The sequence below is a fragment of the Salmo salar genome, chromosome ssa03, assembly GCF_905237065.1.
Source record: "Salmo salar chromosome ssa03, Ssal_v3.1, whole genome shotgun sequence".
Taxonomy (NCBI): Eukaryota; Metazoa; Chordata; class Actinopteri; order Salmoniformes; family Salmonidae; genus Salmo; species Salmo salar.
In genome coordinates this window covers 26,158,234-26,178,636 of record NC_059444.1, presented here as the reverse complement: position 1 = coordinate 26,178,636, position 20,403 = coordinate 26,158,234, and the positions used below count along the sequence as shown (strand labels likewise).

Genomic DNA, 20,403 nt, shown 5'->3' with positions numbered 1-20,403 from the left:
GTACTTGTTCTCAACTGGCCTACCTGGTGAAATAAAGGTGAAATAAAAAAAGACACTTCAATCTTTTGTCTTGCATATTTACCCTCTGAATGGCACACATAAAAAATCCATGAGTCAATTGTCTCAAGGCTTAAACATCCTTTGGTAACCTGTCTCTTCCCCTTCATCTACACTGATTGAAGTGGATTTAACAAGTGGCCTCAACAAGGGATAATAGCTTCCACCTGGATTCACCTGGTCAGTCTATGTCATGGAAAGGGCAGGTGTCCTTAATGTTTTGAATACTCAGTGTGCCAACAAGAATCAAGCTCATAAATGTAGGCTTATGTGCTGTTGAAAATGTCCACTTGATACTTTATTACCTGCTGTTTTCCTCATGGTCGAATCAATACCAAGAGATGTGCCATCTTAGTGGAAGAAGAACACACAATTCAACTATCACAGCATCTTTGAGGAGAGTGAATCACGCACTCAATACCCCTCCCCCCCTCAGGGGATGTGTGTATGAGCCATCTCTTACCAGCCTTCCCTTCCCACATCTCTCACAAGCCCCATTTTAACCCTCACCTTTGGTACATACTGTAGTGTCAATGTCATACAATGTCAGTTTCACAGTGGATTAGTTCACCCACTACAACTTGTGCATTTCAAGAAGCCTCTGCTACACAATATCAAAAGATGTGGTTCCTGTGGTAAGCTGTATCATAAAGCAGTTAGGTAACACTGTGTCGTGTCTTTGGCATCATTAAAACTGAAGACATATTTATCAAATTACTTTCTGTTATTATTATTACGCGATTAACCTGATTAGTCATGTAACTGTAATTAACTAGGAAGTCAGGGCACCAAGGAAAATATTCAGATTACAAAGTTATAATTTTCCTAATATAACTTTCAGATATTTTAATATCTGATCAATTAGTCTTCGAATTAGTGAATTATTATTTACCTCACGCCACTCTCATTCCAAACGTCGTAAATTGTTGGTTATCTGCACGAACCCAGTCTTCACTATGAGTCATCCATACATCAATTGTCTTACAATCCTTTATTTACTAACTAAGTAATTCACAGAAATGCATAACAAACAGTAGATATGTTTACAAGGAAATGATAGGAGAATGTGCCCTAGTGGGCTAAACCGGTATGGCGGCTTGTTAGACAAAAGGGGGGGGGGGTCAACTGAGAAGGCACTACAGAGTTGATAATTATAACAATTGAAATGCTAATCTTTTGCACATGAACTCTCACTCATTCGGGAACAATTGCAATCAATATATATATTTACGCTCAGTGTGTCATCGGGATCTCTGTTGAAAGGTTTGTTTCTGTTGGAGACTCTGTCCTACCTCTCTCTCTCTCTCTCTGTCGTGGTTAGAATGGAGAGTTCAGAGTAACATTCATTCATGTCGTTATAGAATAGATGTTTTCGTCGGTTGTCGGTCTTCGTGTTCAATGATACCGAATTCCTAGCTGCAGACTAGTAATTCATATCAAAGACTTGTTCTTATTGTGTCGGTATCGATAGTCTAAGAGTTTAACCACGTGGTATGGTTAAAGTTCAGAAAGAGGAATGCATGGTCAAACCTTGGCCCTCTCGTTATCAAGGTAAGCTGGTCTCCAACTGTTAGCCATTTTGTAATTGAGGTCAGCTCAGTCTGGTGATAGAAAACCAAGGTGGGGGTTTTATTCGGGGACATAGAAAAAGGCTGTCTCATGACGCCAGGTCCTGTCTGTGTCCCTGGGGGCGTGCCAAGGACTTAGTTAAGACTCCAAAGGGAATTGGAGTTTCCTTCATTAAACAGTCCAAAATCACATTACACAATTTCACAAACAGTTCCATCCTTATTCATTCATTTTATACAACCATTTAGATGTAAGTCTCATACCTGAGACTCTTCTATAAACATGATTATGGTAATGTGGCCATATTGTCTCTCATGAGTTTCACAAAATTGTACCAAACGGACCAGTTCGTTGCTGGATTCTTCACCAATCTTTTATACCTTCTCCAGAACATAAATATCGTTCGGTTCTCCAGTTCTGTGAGGCTGAAGAACTCCTTTGTTCTCTCTATACTGGGGCCATGAGGAGAGGGTCTCCTCGTAGGAATTCACGACCTCTCTTACAGAGCCTGGTGTCAGAAGTATAGAGGCAGGGGGATGGTGCTCGCAGTGTCCAAAGAGGGCAACGTCATGACATACCCCCCCTGGTGGTTTGGATCTTGTTTATCCTGAAAGTTACAAATCAACATAAAATCATGACCACTTGATGTCCTGTTTGTAGATCATCGTTGCAGTCCCCTCTAGTGGTCGAACTTGGTAGGCTTCTGAAAGTGGAGCAGTCCACCACAAGGATGGGCAGTTGATGTCCGGTCGGTGATCGCCGTTGCGATCCCCTCTGGTGGTTGAACTTGGTAGGCTTCATGGAAGCTGCAAAGTACCCCAGGAAGGGCCAGGGGATGTCCTGGTTGGTGATCGCCGTTGCGGTCTCCCCCTCTGGTGGTTTACCTTGGCAGGCTCTCTGACAGCGGGGCATGCCGCCACAAGGATTGGCCATGGGTGTCCGGATTTGGGATCACCGTTCCGGACCCGTCGTCTGGTCATCGTCCAGACTGGAAGATCTGGGCAGTAACTTAGGCAGATGTTAACAACGCACACACACTCATGAAATATATATAATTACATTCATTCCCCAATGAGTGGCGTTGTGGCACTAAGTGATGGTTGTATGGGGACTTTGTTTACGGCTCAATCACTTCCTAAGTGTCAAAGGAACTGAACCGAAAAGGAATGAAAGCATAAACAAAAGATATACAAAATATAGTTCTCACATAAAAATCATCTAATTGGACTGTATTCTTTTATACGTCCAATATTCTGGCAAAATGATTATCATGGCATTGTCTCTAATGCCATATCTAGGGTTTTCCTACTTGGTGTGTTGCTTAGGCACTATCCTAAATTGATAACTCTATGATAAGTCTACAGCTGTAATGCACTAGTTTTGGGCAGTCTACAGGGATGACCTATGGACTTCTGGAAAGTAAACTGGTGAGTGCTGTAGAGTCAAAGGCCTAGAAGTAAATGTTCAACTTTACTAAGGCTGGTATTTTGCTTGGACCCTTAAGTGATCCTAGCATAAATCCTAATTGGATGTTCCGTTGTGCATGTGCGTTTATGCTTACACAAGCGCACATGTCAAGAGAAGAAAACCAAGTATCCTGGCAGATTACAACTTGTTCAGAATTAGTCTGACGTAGTGAGGTAATTTTCAGGTCAATGCCTGGAGGTCAGTCAGAATTGGTGTCAAGGGAGTCTGTAGTAGTTTTTCGACAAGTCACTATGTCTTCCACTATTGTAGTGGCGATAGGTATGAAGTCTATTTCATAGCTATGTTATCCACGGAGGAGCTAACCTCACGACGGAAAAACTCTTTAAGTATTGGACCAGTTGTACGTGGTGTGATCATGGTTCATGACTTCTAATAATTTTCCTCCTGAATGGAGGATTCTATTTATTAGTGACATGTGTGTTAACCATTGGAAGAGTGCGCTGGAGATTCCCTTCCACGTGTTGCACTCTGAGTGACTCCTATGTCGCTGTTGTCAAGGGTAATTTGATTGGTTAGGTCTCTAACATTCTTATTGATTATAGCTGGGCTGACTGTTGCTGGTATTGGTACTGGTACTCAAGGGGACCAGTTATCCTACCGATTTATTCTGAAATATTATACTACCAGAACACATGATTGGAGCATTTTACTAGTTGTATTGTAGTTGAACCTACACATGGCAAGGAATGATTATTGTTGCCATTTGTTTTGGAGGTGGACAAGTCCACTGGACTTCCTTTTCGACCAGTGTGGTACACCTCAGTACTATCTTAGATGTGTTCTAAGATAATCCCCATCTAGGGGCCTGTCTGCTCCTCACTGTTCTCATAGGGGAGTTTTACAACTAGATTTGATTTATGCTCTGGCGGCCTCATACGGTGTTGTCCATAGTCTCGACCCCCCCACCGGCCTCGATGAGGCTCATCAGGGGTCTGGGCTACTATTCCCCCCCTTTGTGTCTTAGGACACCCCACCAGCGGGTGGTGTTGGTGTCCGAGGCGCAAACGAAAAGGTCGGACCCTATGTACGAGTTGTCAGCGGCCACGTTGTTATGAGAATGGCTGTAACCTTTCAACCAAATCTCCTGGTGTTTGTGCTTCAAAACGCTCAGTGGCTGTCGAGGCATGTCAGTCACCGCGTCCGCATGTGGCACCCTCTTCAGTACCTGCGAACTGAGATGAGGAAATCGGTCTGTGATATCGCAAAGTGTTTCACCAGTGGGAGTCATCGGGTCAGTTGCTGGACTGACGCCATTAGTGTCATTGTAAGGGGTGACAGTCCCCAACAAAACGGAAGGTGTATCATCGGAAGCAGAGTATATTCTGCGCATTGATGTTTTTCTTGCTGAGATGGCCGCAGTGCTTGCGGAAGTGTCCGAAAGGCAAGAGAAGTTCATCTCAACTACCGTATTGCACGACTGCAAGGAGGAGGGAGGTTGCTTATTCACAGAGACAGCTTGCTCGAAATCATGAAAAGAGTGGTCAATCAGGTTGGCTGATGGAATGTGTCGAGATATCGTAATATCTCCTTGGATCGGATTTTGCAACAAGAGGTTTCTAAACGTCTTTTTCCCAAGGGGTGCTTTCGACAGATACCCCTCGTGAATGACTGCGTTGCAGCTAGCGTTAGGGGAGGACAGTGTGGTCAGTGGAGAAGGCACTGTGGCCTGTGACCATACCTGGTTGGTTTTCCAATCCATCAATGGGAGTAATCGATCAATCAAGTCTGCTCCAAGTAGCAGGGGTACAGTTTCAAGGCTGGTAACATACACAGGGTGAACGAGCGATACATCCTTGAAGTGTAGTTTCAGCATGACTCTCAATGTGAGAGGCGAGGTAGTCTGAGTGACCCCTCGAAGTGTAGTGTCGCATCGTTCCATTTTTAACCAACGTTTAGTTGGCTTCAAAGCCCTTTTGAGATCATCGAACAATGTTTGAGAGATGAGTGATATTGTCGCACCCGAATCAATTAGCGCATGACAAGTTAAGCAGTCCACCAGGACTGTTTCCAGGTATGGCCGTTTAGATTCATGGTTAGTGGACATATTCCCCACAAAGTGGAGTGGTCATTCGCAATGATGTGATATGCCATTTCTGTTGAAGGGGGAGGCAGATTGACTTTTCCGATTTTGAGTGGGCTTGGCTTTAACGAAGCGTTTGGCCTTTTTCTTCACAACCTTTGTATCAGAGTCTATAGACAAAGCCCGGGGGCTTGTTTCTTGATCAAGCGGGCCCTGGATAGGGTCTTGAATAAGAGCGGGAGAAATTTGAACTTTAACGTCCTTGCTATGGGTGTTAATTCCTGCGGACCTGGTGTCCGGTAATTCCCCGTCTAGTCCTTGTGACTTATCTTTTACCCTTTTCTCAAATTGTTCTCGCTTTAGTTCTTCCCGTAGTGGAACTTCTGGAGAACATTGGTCTACATTTTGATCGTCCTTCAACCCTTTGTTACCCTTGTGCTCTGACACTTTTTGTGGGTTGGGTGCAGGAACGTAGCGAACAGGTCGATTGTAGCAGTAGTCATGTTGATGGCGACGTACTTTACAGTTATTTCGATCACGGAGGTTATTGGAATCATGGTTTAGTCGTAGAAACTGTTGTTGTGCGTCATCTCTCAACGCTCCAATACCTGATAATGCACCCTCTAACTGGAGTGAGTGCTCCTGGTCAAACTTCAAAACCGAGTGATCAGGGCGCTTAGCGTTGTGAACTTTTGATGCCTCAAAAGCTGTGCTTGCAAGCTCTCTGAGTTCTAAGATAGGCAAGCCAACGTGGGCGGCAGGGCTCAAGTAGGTAATGAAGGTGGGATACATGTTCGACAGAAACATTTGTTTGAATGGTAACAGCTCTTCCATTCCTGTTTCAGTGAGTAGGCCAAAGTAAGCTGAACGAAGCCTATGCTAGTAACCTTGTGGGTGTTCGTTCCGAGCCTGTTTGACGGTGTTAGCCAGTGAGCTATCGTGTTTGCGAGTCGCAGAACCACTGAATTCTAATTTCAAAGCTGTGGCAAGTTTAGCGTAGTCATTTAGCACGTGTTGTTGTTGTAGACGAATTAACCTTTTTCACGTGTCTATTTGAAGTTCGCGTCAACAGGTAAACCCTGTCAGAACCCGTAGCGTTCGGGTAGCCATCCAACGCATCCTCTATGTCAGCTAGGAACGTCTCAGCATCGTTTGGCTGACCTGGAACGGGGTCAAAGGTGGGGAAATTCTTGACGAGTTTGTCAAGGTATTCTGCGCCAAGCGGGCGGAGAAGGTTGGCTTCACCCTGTGGAGCGATTGGGGCTGAAAGGCCAAGAGGAGAAGCCAAGCCTTGTTGTTGTTGGCCAAGAGGCGCCATATTACTCAGTGCCTAATGGCCAAGAGGAGAAGACTGAGGGACACCTGAGGGAGGCATGGTCTGAAACCTATCGTCTTTACTCCTGTGAGTACAGGGTTCCGGTTGCTTGGATGGGTAGTCGCGCTGTAGAGCGTGACCATTCTGGATTTCCTCCAGATAGTACCTAAGGGTGGTATTCTGCTGCATTGCAGAGTCCACTCGAGCGCTTAGAGTACTGATTTTGGACACGTGAGTGTCGCACTTGCTCCTTTCGGTCTCAAACTTATCTGTCATGGTTTGCAGATAGAGGTCTTGAGTACGGAGCAAGAGATTCAGTGATGAGATTTCCTCCGCTTGCTTAGAAATCAATATTTCCATCCTCATCACCTGAGTTCTCTCATCATTCATTTGGTCAGCGACTTCAATAAGTTCTGCTGATTTGTCCTCCAACTTTGTCATTGTGTTCATTAACTGATCGTCTTTGGTCTGCAGCGCTTTGAGGAGAACCGTGTTATTTTGAGTAACATTCAACAAAACAGCATGCATGTTATCAAGATGAGCGCTCCTGTTTGTAGATAACACTTCAGATTTATCTAGTTTGGCATGGACATCATCGTATTTAGTTTTGGCTAAATCGAGTTGTTCCTGTAGCATATGATTTTGTTCCTGTAGAAGACGATTTTGTTGAAGAGCTTGTGCTTGTTCATCGTCATACGTTTTTGCAATTACATTTAATTGTTCAGTTTTCATGCGCAATTCCATAGCTAGCAGAATTTTTCTGCATTTGTCATTAGTTTCCCGGTTCTCTCCACCTGTCCCTTTATGTCTACCATTACCTGCTCGTGCTTCAGCTGTGCACTGCGGTATTGGACGGATGCCAATCTCGGATGGCAAGACATCAGGGCTAGACTGGAGAGAACCTTTACGAGGCCTGCACCTGATGGTTGATTTTGGAAAGCGTTGTTGTCTGCTTTTCCACTAATGGCATAATTAGGGTTGGTATCGCTGCTGAGGTCAGAGATTAATCCATTTACTGGTGGAGGTTCACTAATTAGCGGGCGAGTAGGGACTACCCCCTCTGATAGCTTGCACATTATTAGAACATTTGAAAGGAAAAATGTTTTTCCTAATTTTCCGAAGTTTGGATTTGGAATATGTTGGGAGCTGCAAAGACGATTTTAATCTATTTATAGACGTTAATGAACCATCAGTACGGTACAGTACTGTGGGAGTTGGACGTGAATGAATTTGCAAAAGCAAATTGAATTAATCAATGATAATGATTAATCATACCTGGATAGGCTATCTGGGAATTAAACTTTAAATTAACCTTGGAAGTTGGTTCATCTAGGTTACTATTGCAAAGTTTAAGATGTCTCATTTAATTGGAAGAACCTAGAAAGGTATGTTCGACAATTTAAATAAATAAATTGAATGAGACGATGATACCCAAACAATTGAGATTGCTGGATTATCATAAAAGTAATGTTAGGTACATTCACCACGATGGTACACTTTCCCCTTATGCCACAGCCATATGGGATTCACTCCCGTCAGTACTGGGTTTTACTGAATGTGCTTTGCTAAAGCAGATTTTACTGATTAATCTATTTATGATAAATCAAACGTGTATAGGCTATCTGGGAATTAAACTTTCAATTAACCTGAGAGCTTTGCTTCATCTAAGTTAAATGTGGAAAAAGTTCATCTTGTCTCATTGTAGAAGCCCAATCAATTTGGATATTATCTAAAAGAGCCACATAAAAAGTAAATCTGGCAATTTCACTTGTTAGTTAAATTGAATGAGACGTCGATATCTAGTCAATTGCGATTGGCTGGATATCTTACCGTGATCCACGTTTGGATTTCCCCTACTTTTCCCAAGAGATGTACTGGCGATTCTTCACCACCAGTGACACAGAATGCTGAAATCAAACGGAAATACAAAGGGCGGGACTTCCGTTGCGCCAGGCGGAGGAATTTAAACGGGGCACAGGAAGAGGAAAATGTTCCCCCTTTTGTTAGCTTAGCATCACGTGCAAGCTAATCCTACTTTGTTCAGAAATCTCACTTCCAAGCACAAAATAGGTCCTCTCACCATGGAAAGGGTGGGTTTAATAGTGACGTCTCACATTAACCCATTCAGCATACATTGCTAGCGTTATGTTGACCAGAGCAACACGGTACATAAATACAGATACGCCTGTGGTCTGCCCACACTGTCTTAGTGCGGTAGGCGGATAGAATACTTCGGCTCGGTCACCGAACAGATATCTCCTAATTTCTAACCTTACTGGCTCTATGCCCTTGCTCTAGAAGTTAATATTGACCGACAGAAATACTACCGTTTGGCCTAATGGACTAAATCTGGAATTTATCCCTCATTGCTATCGACACACGACCGGAGGCACTCTCAAAATAGCTTGTTCCAATGGGAATACACACACAATCAATTTGTATAGAAAGCGGTCTGTTTGTACAATTCTGTTTGCAAAATTGATATATAGAATTTCACAGCAAAGTCCAATTCTATCTTAGATTCCTCGCATGGGGGCGTCATAAATGTCGTGTCTTTGGCATCATTAAAACTGAAGACATATTTATCAAATAACTTTCTGTAATTATTATTACGCGATTAACCTGATTAATCATGTAACTGTAATTAACTAGGAAGTCGGGGCACCAAGGAAAATATTCAGATTACAAAGTTATAATTTTCCTAATATAACTTTCAGATATTTTAATATCTGATCAATTAGTCTTTGAATGAATGAATTATTATTTACCTCACGCCAGTCTCATTCCAAACGTTGTAAATTGTTGGTTATCTGCACGAACCCAGTCTTCACTATGAGTCATCCATACATCAATTGTCTTAAAATCATTTGTTTACTAACTACCGTAAATTCCGGACTATAAGCCACAACTTTTTTCCCAGGCTATGAACCTCGCGGCTTAAACAATGACGCGGCTAATATATGGGTTTTTCCAGCTTTACATTTTTTTTCTTCCAAAAAAAACACATTCTGTGACGTGCTCAGTTTTTTGGCGGCATGAAGCTTTCATTAGACCAATGAAATTGCCGAACGGGTTAAGGTCAAACAACTTTTTTGTTTACTGTTTAGATTAAATCGAGCGCTCTCAAACTTCCCATCATTTTGATTACGGTAGTCATTTTGACACCCTCATCATGACAAAGACACGGAGAAAGGCATATGATGCAGCTTTCAAGTTGAAGGCGATTGATCTGTTGGAAAAGGAAATAGAGCTGCTGCACGGGAGCTTGGTCTTAATGAGTCGATGATAAGACGTTAGAAACAGCAGCGTGAGGAATTGACTCAGTGCAAAAAGACAACTAAAGCTTACTGCTAATTTTAAATTTTTTGTTACAAGCCGTGTTTCGTTAAAGCCTATTTATTTTTGTTACAAGCCGTGTTTCGATAAAGCCTATTTATTTTTGTTACAAGCCGTGTTTTGTTAACCTGTTGGGTCTAGGGGGCAGCATTTGCACGTCTGGATAAAAAAAATTTACCCGATTTAATCTGGTTACTAATCCTACCCAGTAACTAGAATATGCATATACTTATTATATATGGATAGAAAACACTCTAAAGTTTCCAAAACTGTTTGAATGGTGTCTGTGAGTATAACAGAACTCATTTGGCAGGCAAAACCCTGAGACATTTTCTGACAGGAAGTGGATACCTGATGTGTTGTATTGACTTTAAACCTATCCCATTGAAAAACACAGGGGTTTAGGAATATTTTGGCACTTCCTATTGCTTCCACTAGATGTCACCAGCCTTTACAAAGTGTTTTGAGTCTTCTGGAGGGAGATCTGACCGAACAAGAGCCATGGAACGGTGATGTCCCATTAGACACCTGGCGCGCTAGTTCATGTTGGGTACCCTCGTTCCAATACGTTATAAAAGAGTATGCATTCGTCCACCTTGAATATTATTCATGTTCTGGTTAAAAAGGCCCTAATGATTTATGCTATACAACGTTTGACATGTTTGAACGAACGGAAATATATTTTTTCCCCTCGTTCATGACGAGAAGTCCGGCTGGCTTACATCATGTGCTAACGAGACGGAGATTTTTGGACATAAATGATGAGCTTTTTTGAACAAAACTACATTCGTTATGGACCTGTGATACCTGGAAGTGACATCTGATGAAGAGAATCAAAGGTAATGGATTATTTACATAGTATTTTCGATTTTAGATCTCCCCAACATGACGTCTAGTCTGTATCGCAACGCGTATTTTTCTGGGCGCAGTGCTCAGATTATTGCAAAGTGTGATTTCCCAGTAAGGTTATTTTTAAATCTGGCAAGTTGATTGCGTTCAAGAGATGTAAATCTATAATTCTTTAAATGACAATATAATATTTTACCAATGTTTTCTAATTTTAATTATTTAATTTCTGACGCTGACTTGACTGCCGGTTATTGGAGGGAAACGATTTCCTCAACATCAATGCCATAGTAAAACGCTGTTTTTGGATATAAATATGAACTTGATAGAACTAAAAATGCATGCATTGTCTAACATAATGTCCTAGGAGTGTCATCTGATGGAGATTGTAAAAGGTTAGTGCATCATTTTAGCTGGTTTTATGGTTTTGGTGACCCTGTCTTTGACTTGACAAAACATTACACACAACTCTTGTAAATGTACTGTCCTAACATACTCTAAATTTATGCTTTCGCCGTAAAACCTTTTTGAAATCGTAAAACGTGGTTAGATTAAGGAGATGTTTATCTTTCAAATGGTGTAACATAGTTGTATTTTTGAAAAATTTGAATTTTGACATTTATTTGGATTCAAATTTGCCGCTCTTGAAATGCACCTGCTGTTGATGGAGTGCACCACGGGTGGCACGCTAGCGTCCCACCTAGCCCCAAGAGGTTAAAGCCTGTGTAAAGTTCATTTGTTTCAATGTACCGGTAGGCACCTGCGGCTTATAGACATGTGCGGCTTATTTATGTTCAAAATAATATATATTTTTTAAATTCAGTGGGTGCGGCTTATATTCAGGTGCGCTTAATCGTCCGGAAATTACGGTAAGTAATTCACAGAAATGCATAACAAACAGTAGATATGTTTACAAGGAAATGATAGGAGAATGTGCCCTAGTGGGCTAAACCGGTATGGCGGCTTGTTTGACAAAAGGGGGGATCAACTGAGAAGGCACTACAGAGTTGATAATTATAACAATTGAAATGCTAATCTTTTGCACATGAACGCTCACTCATTCGGGAACAATTGCAATCAATATATATATTTACGCTCAGTGTGTCGTCGGGATCTCTGTTGAAAAGTTAGTTTCTGTTGGAGAGTCTGTCCGCTCTCTCTCTCTCTCTGTCGTGGTTAGAATGGAGAGTTCAGAGTAACATTCATTCATGTCGTTATAGAATAGATGTTTTTGGCGGTTGTCGATCTTCGCGTTCAATGACACCGAATTCCTAGCTGCAGACTAGTAATTCATATCAAAGACTTGTTCTTATTCTGTCGGTATCGATATTCTAAGAGTTTAACCACGTGGTATGGTTAAAGTTCAGAAAGAGGAATGCATGGTCAAACCTTGGCCCTCTCGTTATCGAGGTAAGCTGGTCTCCAACGTTTAGGCATCTCGTAATTGAGGTAAGCTCTGGTGATAGAAAACCAAGGTGGGGGTTTTATTCGGGACATAGAAAAAGGCTGTCTCATGACGCCAAGTCCTGTCTGTGTCTCTGGGGGTGTGCCAAGGGCTTAGTTAAGACTCCAAAGGGAATTGGAGTTTCCTTCATTAAACAGTCCAAAATCACATTACACAATTTCACAAACAGTTCCATCCTTATTCATTCATTTTATACAACCATTTAGATGTAAGTCTCATACCTGAGACTCTTCTATAAACATGATTATGGTAATGTGGGCGTATTGTCTCTCATGAGTTTCACAAAATTGTACCAAAATGACCAGTTCGTTGCTGGATTCTTCACCGATCTTTTATACCTTCTCCAGAACATAAATGTCATTCGGTTCTCCAGTTCTGTGAGGTGGAAGAACTCCTTTGTTCTCTCTATACTTGGGCCATGAGGAGGGTCTCCTCGTAGGAATTTACGACCACTCTTACAGAGCCTGGTGTCAGAAGTATAGAGGTCGGGGGATGGTGCTCGCAGTGTCCAAAGAGGGCAACGTCATGACAACTGCTTTCAGCTCATAATATTGCCATGTTTACATATTCAATAAGAATGTATTATCCTGACCATGACCATACAAACAATTGATCAAATGTATCCCTCAAAAATGTATTCTTCATTCAAATTCATACAGAAAATTATTTATTTAGATACCTTCTTCAGGTTGTATCGTTGTATAATTTGTTTACCAATTTGGGTTATTTATCATATAAAGTAGAAAAAAAATATAAAATATAAAATATATGTTATTTTTGCTGAAAGTAAGCTCAAAATCTTTTCCAAAAGAAAGAAAAGTGCTCAAAACTTTCGTGAACGTACGGCTCAAATAACCTGGTACAAAATTGCTCTCAAATGACTATTACTGTGCACCCCTAGGTGCAGTGAAAATCATCAACTTTGTATCATGCAAAAACACCTACAGACTGCAATATGTAGGCTTACTGTTTTCTTCTCAGCATGCAAATACCTCACATCAAAAGAACGGCATTAAAGGTGAACATGAATAGCATACCTTTCCAACATGCTGTGCTTCCGGTCCAATATGTTCCTCTAAAACGAAGAACTGGTTCCATATCCAGCCCCTCTTGGGCCGGTGGTGCACGTCTCTCTCTCCGTCTGGGTGTTTGGTTTGGTTATTGGGTGCTCTGACGTTGGGACTGAGCTGGGACGTCCCATAGCTCTTCTGAATAAAGCACAGGCAGATCAGCAAAGGGCAGAGGCAGGCTGTGGTAGCAGGAATTCTCATGGTAGAGAACGTATGCTTCTCTAAGTCCTCCACTGTACCTTAGGCACACAGTGTACCCAGAGGCCACAACGACGTCTCAATTGTAAGACAGTACTAGGTGTAGATAAGACCAGTCCAGAGGTTTCTCTTAAATTCCATGGTTTATTTCAGTCTGTCCATTAGGGAGTAGAACCAAGGTCCATTTCCATGTCGGATGGAGGCGGAGGGGAGAGGCCGGTTGTTAATTTGCTTAGAGGATTCTCAGAAGATTTCACAAGTGGTCTGGTCTGAGCAGGTTGCCATGCTGTTTCCCCTTGAAAGATAAGAAGAAAGAACATTAAGGAAACACAGATAATGAGTCATGTTTTTCTTTCTGTGAAATCCCCCGATGCAATTTGATGGAACGGGTACTCTGAAATTACACGTTGACTCATTTTTAAAAGCACAATGTTCTTTCCTGACGAAAACTGTCATTTTGACTTGTTTTCTGAGAGGCAATTTCCGCTGTGTGCATGAATTGAGTATTTCCGTCCACTTCGGATGCAAACCAGAGGATTCAAAACTACATTGCTGAGTCTGAGCTCAAAAGGCTAAGTTGTCTTTGACATACCTCACAACTGAAAGACATTCAATTTAACATGGTTTTATGAAAACAGGAGAGCCATAACTGTATCTCCATAGGCCATAATAGCATTTTGGGGACATTCTTTTGTGCGTTCTTTGTCAGAGTCTATCACAATGATAAGCTGCTTTTGATCATGTGATTCTCACAATCTATTACACTGTTACAGAACGTGTGTCACTTGGTAAACACCCTCACACAAGCAGAGCAGTGGTTCTATCTTCCAGTTTCTGTCAATATTGTACTTGAAACACTTTTGAATAATTCAGTTCTTTGGATATTCTATGAGAAAACAATAAAAAACCTTCAATCACTGTTTTTAAAAAGGATACTGCCATGGCATGTGAGAAGACGTGTTATCCATCTGCTACTCAGCAAAGCAGTGGAGGCTGGTGGTAGGAGCTATAGGAGGACAGGCTCATTGTAATGGCTGGAATGGAATAAATGTAATGGAATCAAACATGTGGTTTCATATGTTTAATGTGTTTGATACCGTTCCATTAATTCCAATCCAGCCATCACAGCTTCCTTTAACTCCTCCCACCATCCTCCACTGCAGCAAAGCATTTTGTGTTTTCCTTTCCTTTTGATAAGACCAATATCTCAATATACAGTTAACATATTTGTCATACAAAAGGGCCGAAACTCTGAGTGATGTTTCAAGTGTTTATTCAGCAAAGACGTACTAGCTGAATACATCCATTCTATACAGTGCAGTGTCCACTTTCACCCTTAGCTCTCGCCCTCTCCCTTCCACAAAGGTCCCAGACCTCCGGGAGGTATGTCAAATGTTTATCTGTTCACAAAAAAAGGAGGAGAGAGTAGAGGCGTTGAGAGTGTCGAGCATAAAACTCTGAGTAACATGCAAAAAAAAAAAAATAACACTCAACATATCACAACAGCTTGAGTGTAGAGTTTCAATAAACCGGTAGACCATACTTGGCTAACCTTCCAGGTGATGAACTTAACCATTTCATCAGTGTTGTTGACATGAGACCACTAATACAAGTAGCTTGTTAGAGGCTGGAGTGTACAACAGGTCCTTCTCTCTCGACCTTGGAGGAAACCCTCCCTAACTTAGACTCAATAGATTCTTACCAAGATTTAATCCATTTTAGAAACCACCCCCTATTCTATGATAACACCCCCCTTGGCAGTATAACTTAATATTACCTCTGAATAATAAAAGAAATCTGAACAAATATAATGAATTACCCACGCCGAATTAGAATTACAACCCTTAATAAATTCATGAGGAAATAATTTTTCATCCATAAAGGAATTCAAGGAATAATCAAATAGACTAGATAGAGGTTTCTCTCACACCTCTCATATGCTGTTGTGAGTAATGCACCCGCCCCTCCCTTTGTGATTTCTTAATCGTTCAAGGGCAGCACTCTGTCTCTCCTTCTTGCCTGGCCAAAGAGGAATTAAAACGATTGCTAAATTATCCAACCCAAATTTAGAATGACAGTCCCTTATCCCCATGCACAACATCTCAATCTCCTTATATACATCTGGTATTCCCAGAGCGGGGGCTTCGCACAGCGCTTGTTTTAACTTGACACTCCAGTCTACTGGGTCGTGTCCCTGCTTTCCCCCTTCCGTCAAAACATTCAACCTCGTAGCCATTGATGAGAATGACTGAATAAAACTACGGATGTAGCCAAATACTGTAGACCCAGTTCTTAATTTAACTGTCACACAGCCGAAATCAATGAACCCTATGAAAGGGTGCTACACGTTGAGTTTATCATTCGATTTGGCCCTAACAGACACTATAGCAGAACATATATTTACAGGACGGGAGACATTTATCTTGCTAACGTTAACATAAACTTTATTCATGTTAAAGTTCTATCATTCTTTTTTCTCAGTATGGTCCCCATTGTCCTTGTCTTATACTGTCGTGAGTGGTATCAGTATCTCAATGCATTTTTTGAAGTATAGATTACTATACATTTCCCAGTGTGAGGACCCCCACAATCAACCCAATACCCCAGATAAACTATTTTGGCAATCCCAAATCAATTAAGGGCAAGGTTGAGCACCCCCCCCCCTATTCTTCTGATAGCTTTACAGTTTATAGTCACAATGGCACACATGTAACTCATGCCTGACAAACTGGGTGGCCCTTGATGATGTCCCAGTATCTGGGGGATAGTCAGATTTTCCCAACCAGACGAATCTCTCACCTTAGCTGCCACAACCATCCTTTACTGTCAATTCTGTCTCGCCCATTTTTTTTTATTAGTGCCCCAGCAGCATGAGAGAAGTTTAGTGATCTCTCTCCATGCTCACTCCACGTGCTCGGTCTCAGGACTCATGCCGCACTCCTGATAGAAAAGGAAGTTGATATATGTTTGAATGCTGTACACAGGTTGCTGGCTCGGTCTCAGGTAGAAGTGCTGAGGGACAGGGCTGCAGTGGACGCCATTGCCGCCATTACTTCAGCCGGTTATAAGGGGTGGGGCTCACACTGATTTCAGTCAAATTATCCCTTCCATGCATCTCGATTCCATCCAGGGTCACAATCGCCATAACCTCGAGAGAAGAAAGACCAGAACAACAGTTAAGGGCATTTCTGATTCAAGAATTCAACTATTCTTCAACCGACTATTCACTGTATGACTAATTATTACATTTTCCAACATTATTAATACAAAAGTGAATACTAAAACACTTTTGAATCCATTTTGCAGGTTGGCTTATACTTCCCTATCAAATTTGGCGATCTCACGGTGGAGTTACAGGGTCAGGGATTTAGAGGGCTCACCTTGGTGAGAAATCTCAACCGTACAGCTGTCACATCCTGACCATAGTAAGATGTGATTTTCTATGGTAGAGTAGGTCAGGGCATGATAGGCGGTGTTTTGTGTTTTTCTATGTTTTCTATGTTTAAGTTCCAGTTTTTCTATTTCTATGTTATTTTGGGGGGGTTGATCTCCAATTGGAGGCAGCTGGTCCTTGTTACCTCTGATTGGAGATCATATTTAAGTATGGGTTTTTCTTCCTGGGTTTTGTGGGTTATTATCGTTTGAGTAGTGTTTGTTTCTCTCTGCGTCACGGTTTGTTGTTTTGTAAATTCAGTTATTTATGTTTTGCAAAGTTTCACGGATTTAATAAAATGTGGAACTACAACCACGCTGCACTTTAGTCCGATCCTTTCGACAGCCGTGACAACAGCAGACCCAATCTGGTGAGATTTGTATTGAAGCAAAGACAGTAAACAAACAAAACAACAGCAGCAAGACACTTCTTCATAATTATCAGCATTTACATATTATATTTACATTTCACCCAGTGTCTATAATCTTTTTAGTGAGGGTGATCAGGCTTCCCCAGAAAGTCAGAACAGAGGCCCACAACATTAAATTAGTCTGTTCTTTCCCTTTTCTTTCCCTGTACTTCAGACTTATTGTTACAAACATACTCTGTGCCAGGTACTATTTTCTACATTGTAGAATAATAGTGAAGACATCAAAACTATGAAAGAACACATATGGAATCATCTAGTAATCAAAGTGTTAAAAAAATCTAAATATATTTTATATTTGAGATTCTTCAAAGTAGCCACTCTCTGTCTTGATGAGAGTTTTGCACACTCTTGGCATTCTCTCAACCAGCTTCATGAGGTAGTCTCCTGGAACGCATTTCAGTTAACAGGTGTGCATTGTTAAGTTATTTTGTGGAATTTCTTTCCTTCTTAATGCGTTTGAGCCAAGCAGTGCTGTAGTGAAGAGAGAGCCCTATTTGGTAAAAGACCAAGTCTACATTACGGCAAGAACATCTCAAATAAGCAAAGAGAAATGACAGTCCATCATTACTTTAAGACATGAAGGTCAGTCAATCCGGAAAATGTCAAGAACTTTGACATTTTATTCAAGTGCAGTCGCAAAAACCATCAAGCGCTATGATGAAACTGGCTCTCATGAGGACCGTCACAAGACAGGAAGACCCAGAGTTACCTCTGCTGCAGAGGATAAGTTCATTCGAGTTACCAGCCTCAGAAATTGCATCCCAAATAAATTCTTCAGAGTTTAAGTAACAGATAGATCTCAACATCAACTGTTCAGATGAGACTGCGTGAATCATGCCTTCATGGTTGAATTGCTGCAAAGAAACCACTAGAGACAAGAGACTTGCTTGGGCCAAGAAACACGAACAATGGACGTTAGACCGGTGGAAATCTGTCCTTTGGTCTGATGAGTAGGTGAACGGATGATCTCTGCATGTATGGTTCCCACCATGAAGCAGAGGAGGTGGTGTGATGATGTGGGGGGTGCTTTGCTGGTGATGCTGTCAGGGAGGGCTATTTGACCAAGAAGAGTGATGGTGCTGCATCAGATGACCTGGCCTCCACAATCACCCGACCTCAACCAAATTGAGATGGTTTGGGATTAGTTGGAACGCAGAGTGAAGGAAAAGCAGCCAACAAGTGCTCAGCATATGTGGGAACTCCTTCAAGACTGTTGAAAAGCTTTCCAGGTTATGCTGGTTGAGAAAATGCCAAGAGTGTGCAAAGCTGTCATCATGGTAAAGGGTGCCTACTTTGAAGAATCTAAAATCTCAAATGCATTTTGATTTGTGTTGTCACAGAAAATGTCGTACTCTTCGGCGAATATGTCGCATGGGAGAGAGAAGGACCAAGGCGCAGCGGGATTGTGGACACATGTTTATTACTGACAAAACATGTAAGGCATCCACTTGAAAAACAACACTAGACAGTACTCACGACATGGACAGTCTTGCAGGCTATACAAAACGCAGTGCAAAATCAATTCCCCACAACCCCAAAGAAAAACACACACACCTATAAAGGACTTCCAATCAAAGGCAACTATACACACCTGCCTTCAATTGGAAGTCCCAATCACCAACACAACATTTAACAAACACAAACCACCTGCCACATCCTGACCAAGACTAAGCAATACGCCCTCTGCTGGTCAGGACGTGACAGTACCCCCCCCTCAAGGTGCAGACCCCGGGATGCACCTAAAAAAAAGATAAACACAAGAAAATCCCCAATACCCCAACAAAACCAACAAACAATGACCCCTAAACAATAAGGGAGGGAAGGGAGGGTGGCTGCCGTCACCGACGGCACTGTGCTACACCCTCCCTCCCCAACCCACCTATCCTGGAGGTGGCTCAGGTGCAGGACGTGGACTTCGTTCCACCTTTGGCGTCGCCCACTTCAGTGGCGCCGCTAGCTGCGCCGGGCAGACGTGCCACTCGGGCTGACCCTGGCAGACGGACCACTGGGGCTGAGCCGGAGGACCGGAGGGCCACTCGGGCTGGGCCGGAGGACCGGAGGGCCACTCGGGCTGGGCCGGAGGACCGGAGGGCCACTCGGGCTGGGCCGGAGGACAGGAGGGCCCCTCGGGCTGGGCCGGAGGACCGGAGGGCCCCTCGGGCTGGGCCGGAGGACCGGAGGGCCCCTCGGGCTGAGCCGGAGGACAGGAGGGCCCCTCGGGCTGGGCCGGAGGACAGGAGGGCCCCTCGGGCTGGGCCGGAGGACCGGAGGGCCACTCGGGCTGGGCCAGAGGACAGGAGGGCCACTCGGGCTGATCCTGACTGACGGGCCACTCTGGCAGCTCCTGACAGGCAGGGCACTCTGGCTGATCCGGGCAGTAGGGCCACTCTGGCAGTTCCGGGCAGTCGGGCCACTCTGGCAGTTCCGGGCAGTCGGGCCACTCTGGCAGTTCCGGGCAGTCGGGCCACTCTGGCAGTTCCGGGCAGTCGGGCCACTCTGGCAGTTCCGGGCAGTCGGGCCACTCTGGCAGTTCCGGGCAGTCGGGCCACTCTGGCAGTTCCGGGCAGTCGGGCCACTCTGGGCAGTCGGGGCAGTCGGGCCACTCTGGCAGTTCCGGGCAGTCGGGCCACTCTGGCAGTTCCGGGCAGTCGGGCCACTCTGGCAGCTTCTGACTAGCGGGCGGCTCTGGCGGCTCCTGACTAGCGGGTGGCTCTGGTGTCTCCTGACTGGCGGGCGGCTCTGGTGACTGTTGACTGGCGGGCAGCTCTGGCGACTGTTGACTGGCGGGCAGCTCTGGCGACTGTTGACTGGCGGGCAGCTCTGGTGACTGTTGACTGGCGGGCAGCTCTGGTGACTGTTGACTGGCGGGCAGCTCTGGCGACTGTTGACTGGCGGGCAGCTCTGGTGACTGTTGACTGGCGGGCAGCTCTGGTGACTGTTGACTGGCGGGCAGCTCTGGTGACTGTTGACTGGCACTCCAGTCTTGCCCCGTCAAACAGCCCTTGTGCCCCCCCCTAAAAAAATCTTGGGGGTGCCTCTCGGTCTCCCTTACCCATCGTGTTCCCCAGTCCTCGCCAGACTTCTTCCGCTGCTTGGTCCTGGTTTGGTGGGGAATTCTGTCACAGAAAATGTCGTACTCTTCGGCGAATATGTCGCATGGGAGAGAGAAGGACCAA

General features: G+C 43.5%; 1 protein-coding gene across 1 annotated transcript in view; it reads right to left on the bottom strand.

Annotated features, from left to right (window-relative positions):
- The window catches only part of LOC106599343 (cadherin-18), a 109,531-nt gene that overhangs the window by 42,214 nt on the left and 46,914 nt on the right, over nucleotides 1-20,403 (bottom strand). Inside the window, exon 2 of the mRNA XM_014190534.1 lies at nucleotides 13,134-13,659. Within this exon, the coding sequence (XP_014046009.1) occupies nucleotides 13,134-13,367 (234 nt within the window). The 5' untranslated portion in view covers nucleotides 13,368-13,659. The remainder of the gene's footprint in view (nucleotides 1-13,133; nucleotides 13,660-20,403) is intronic.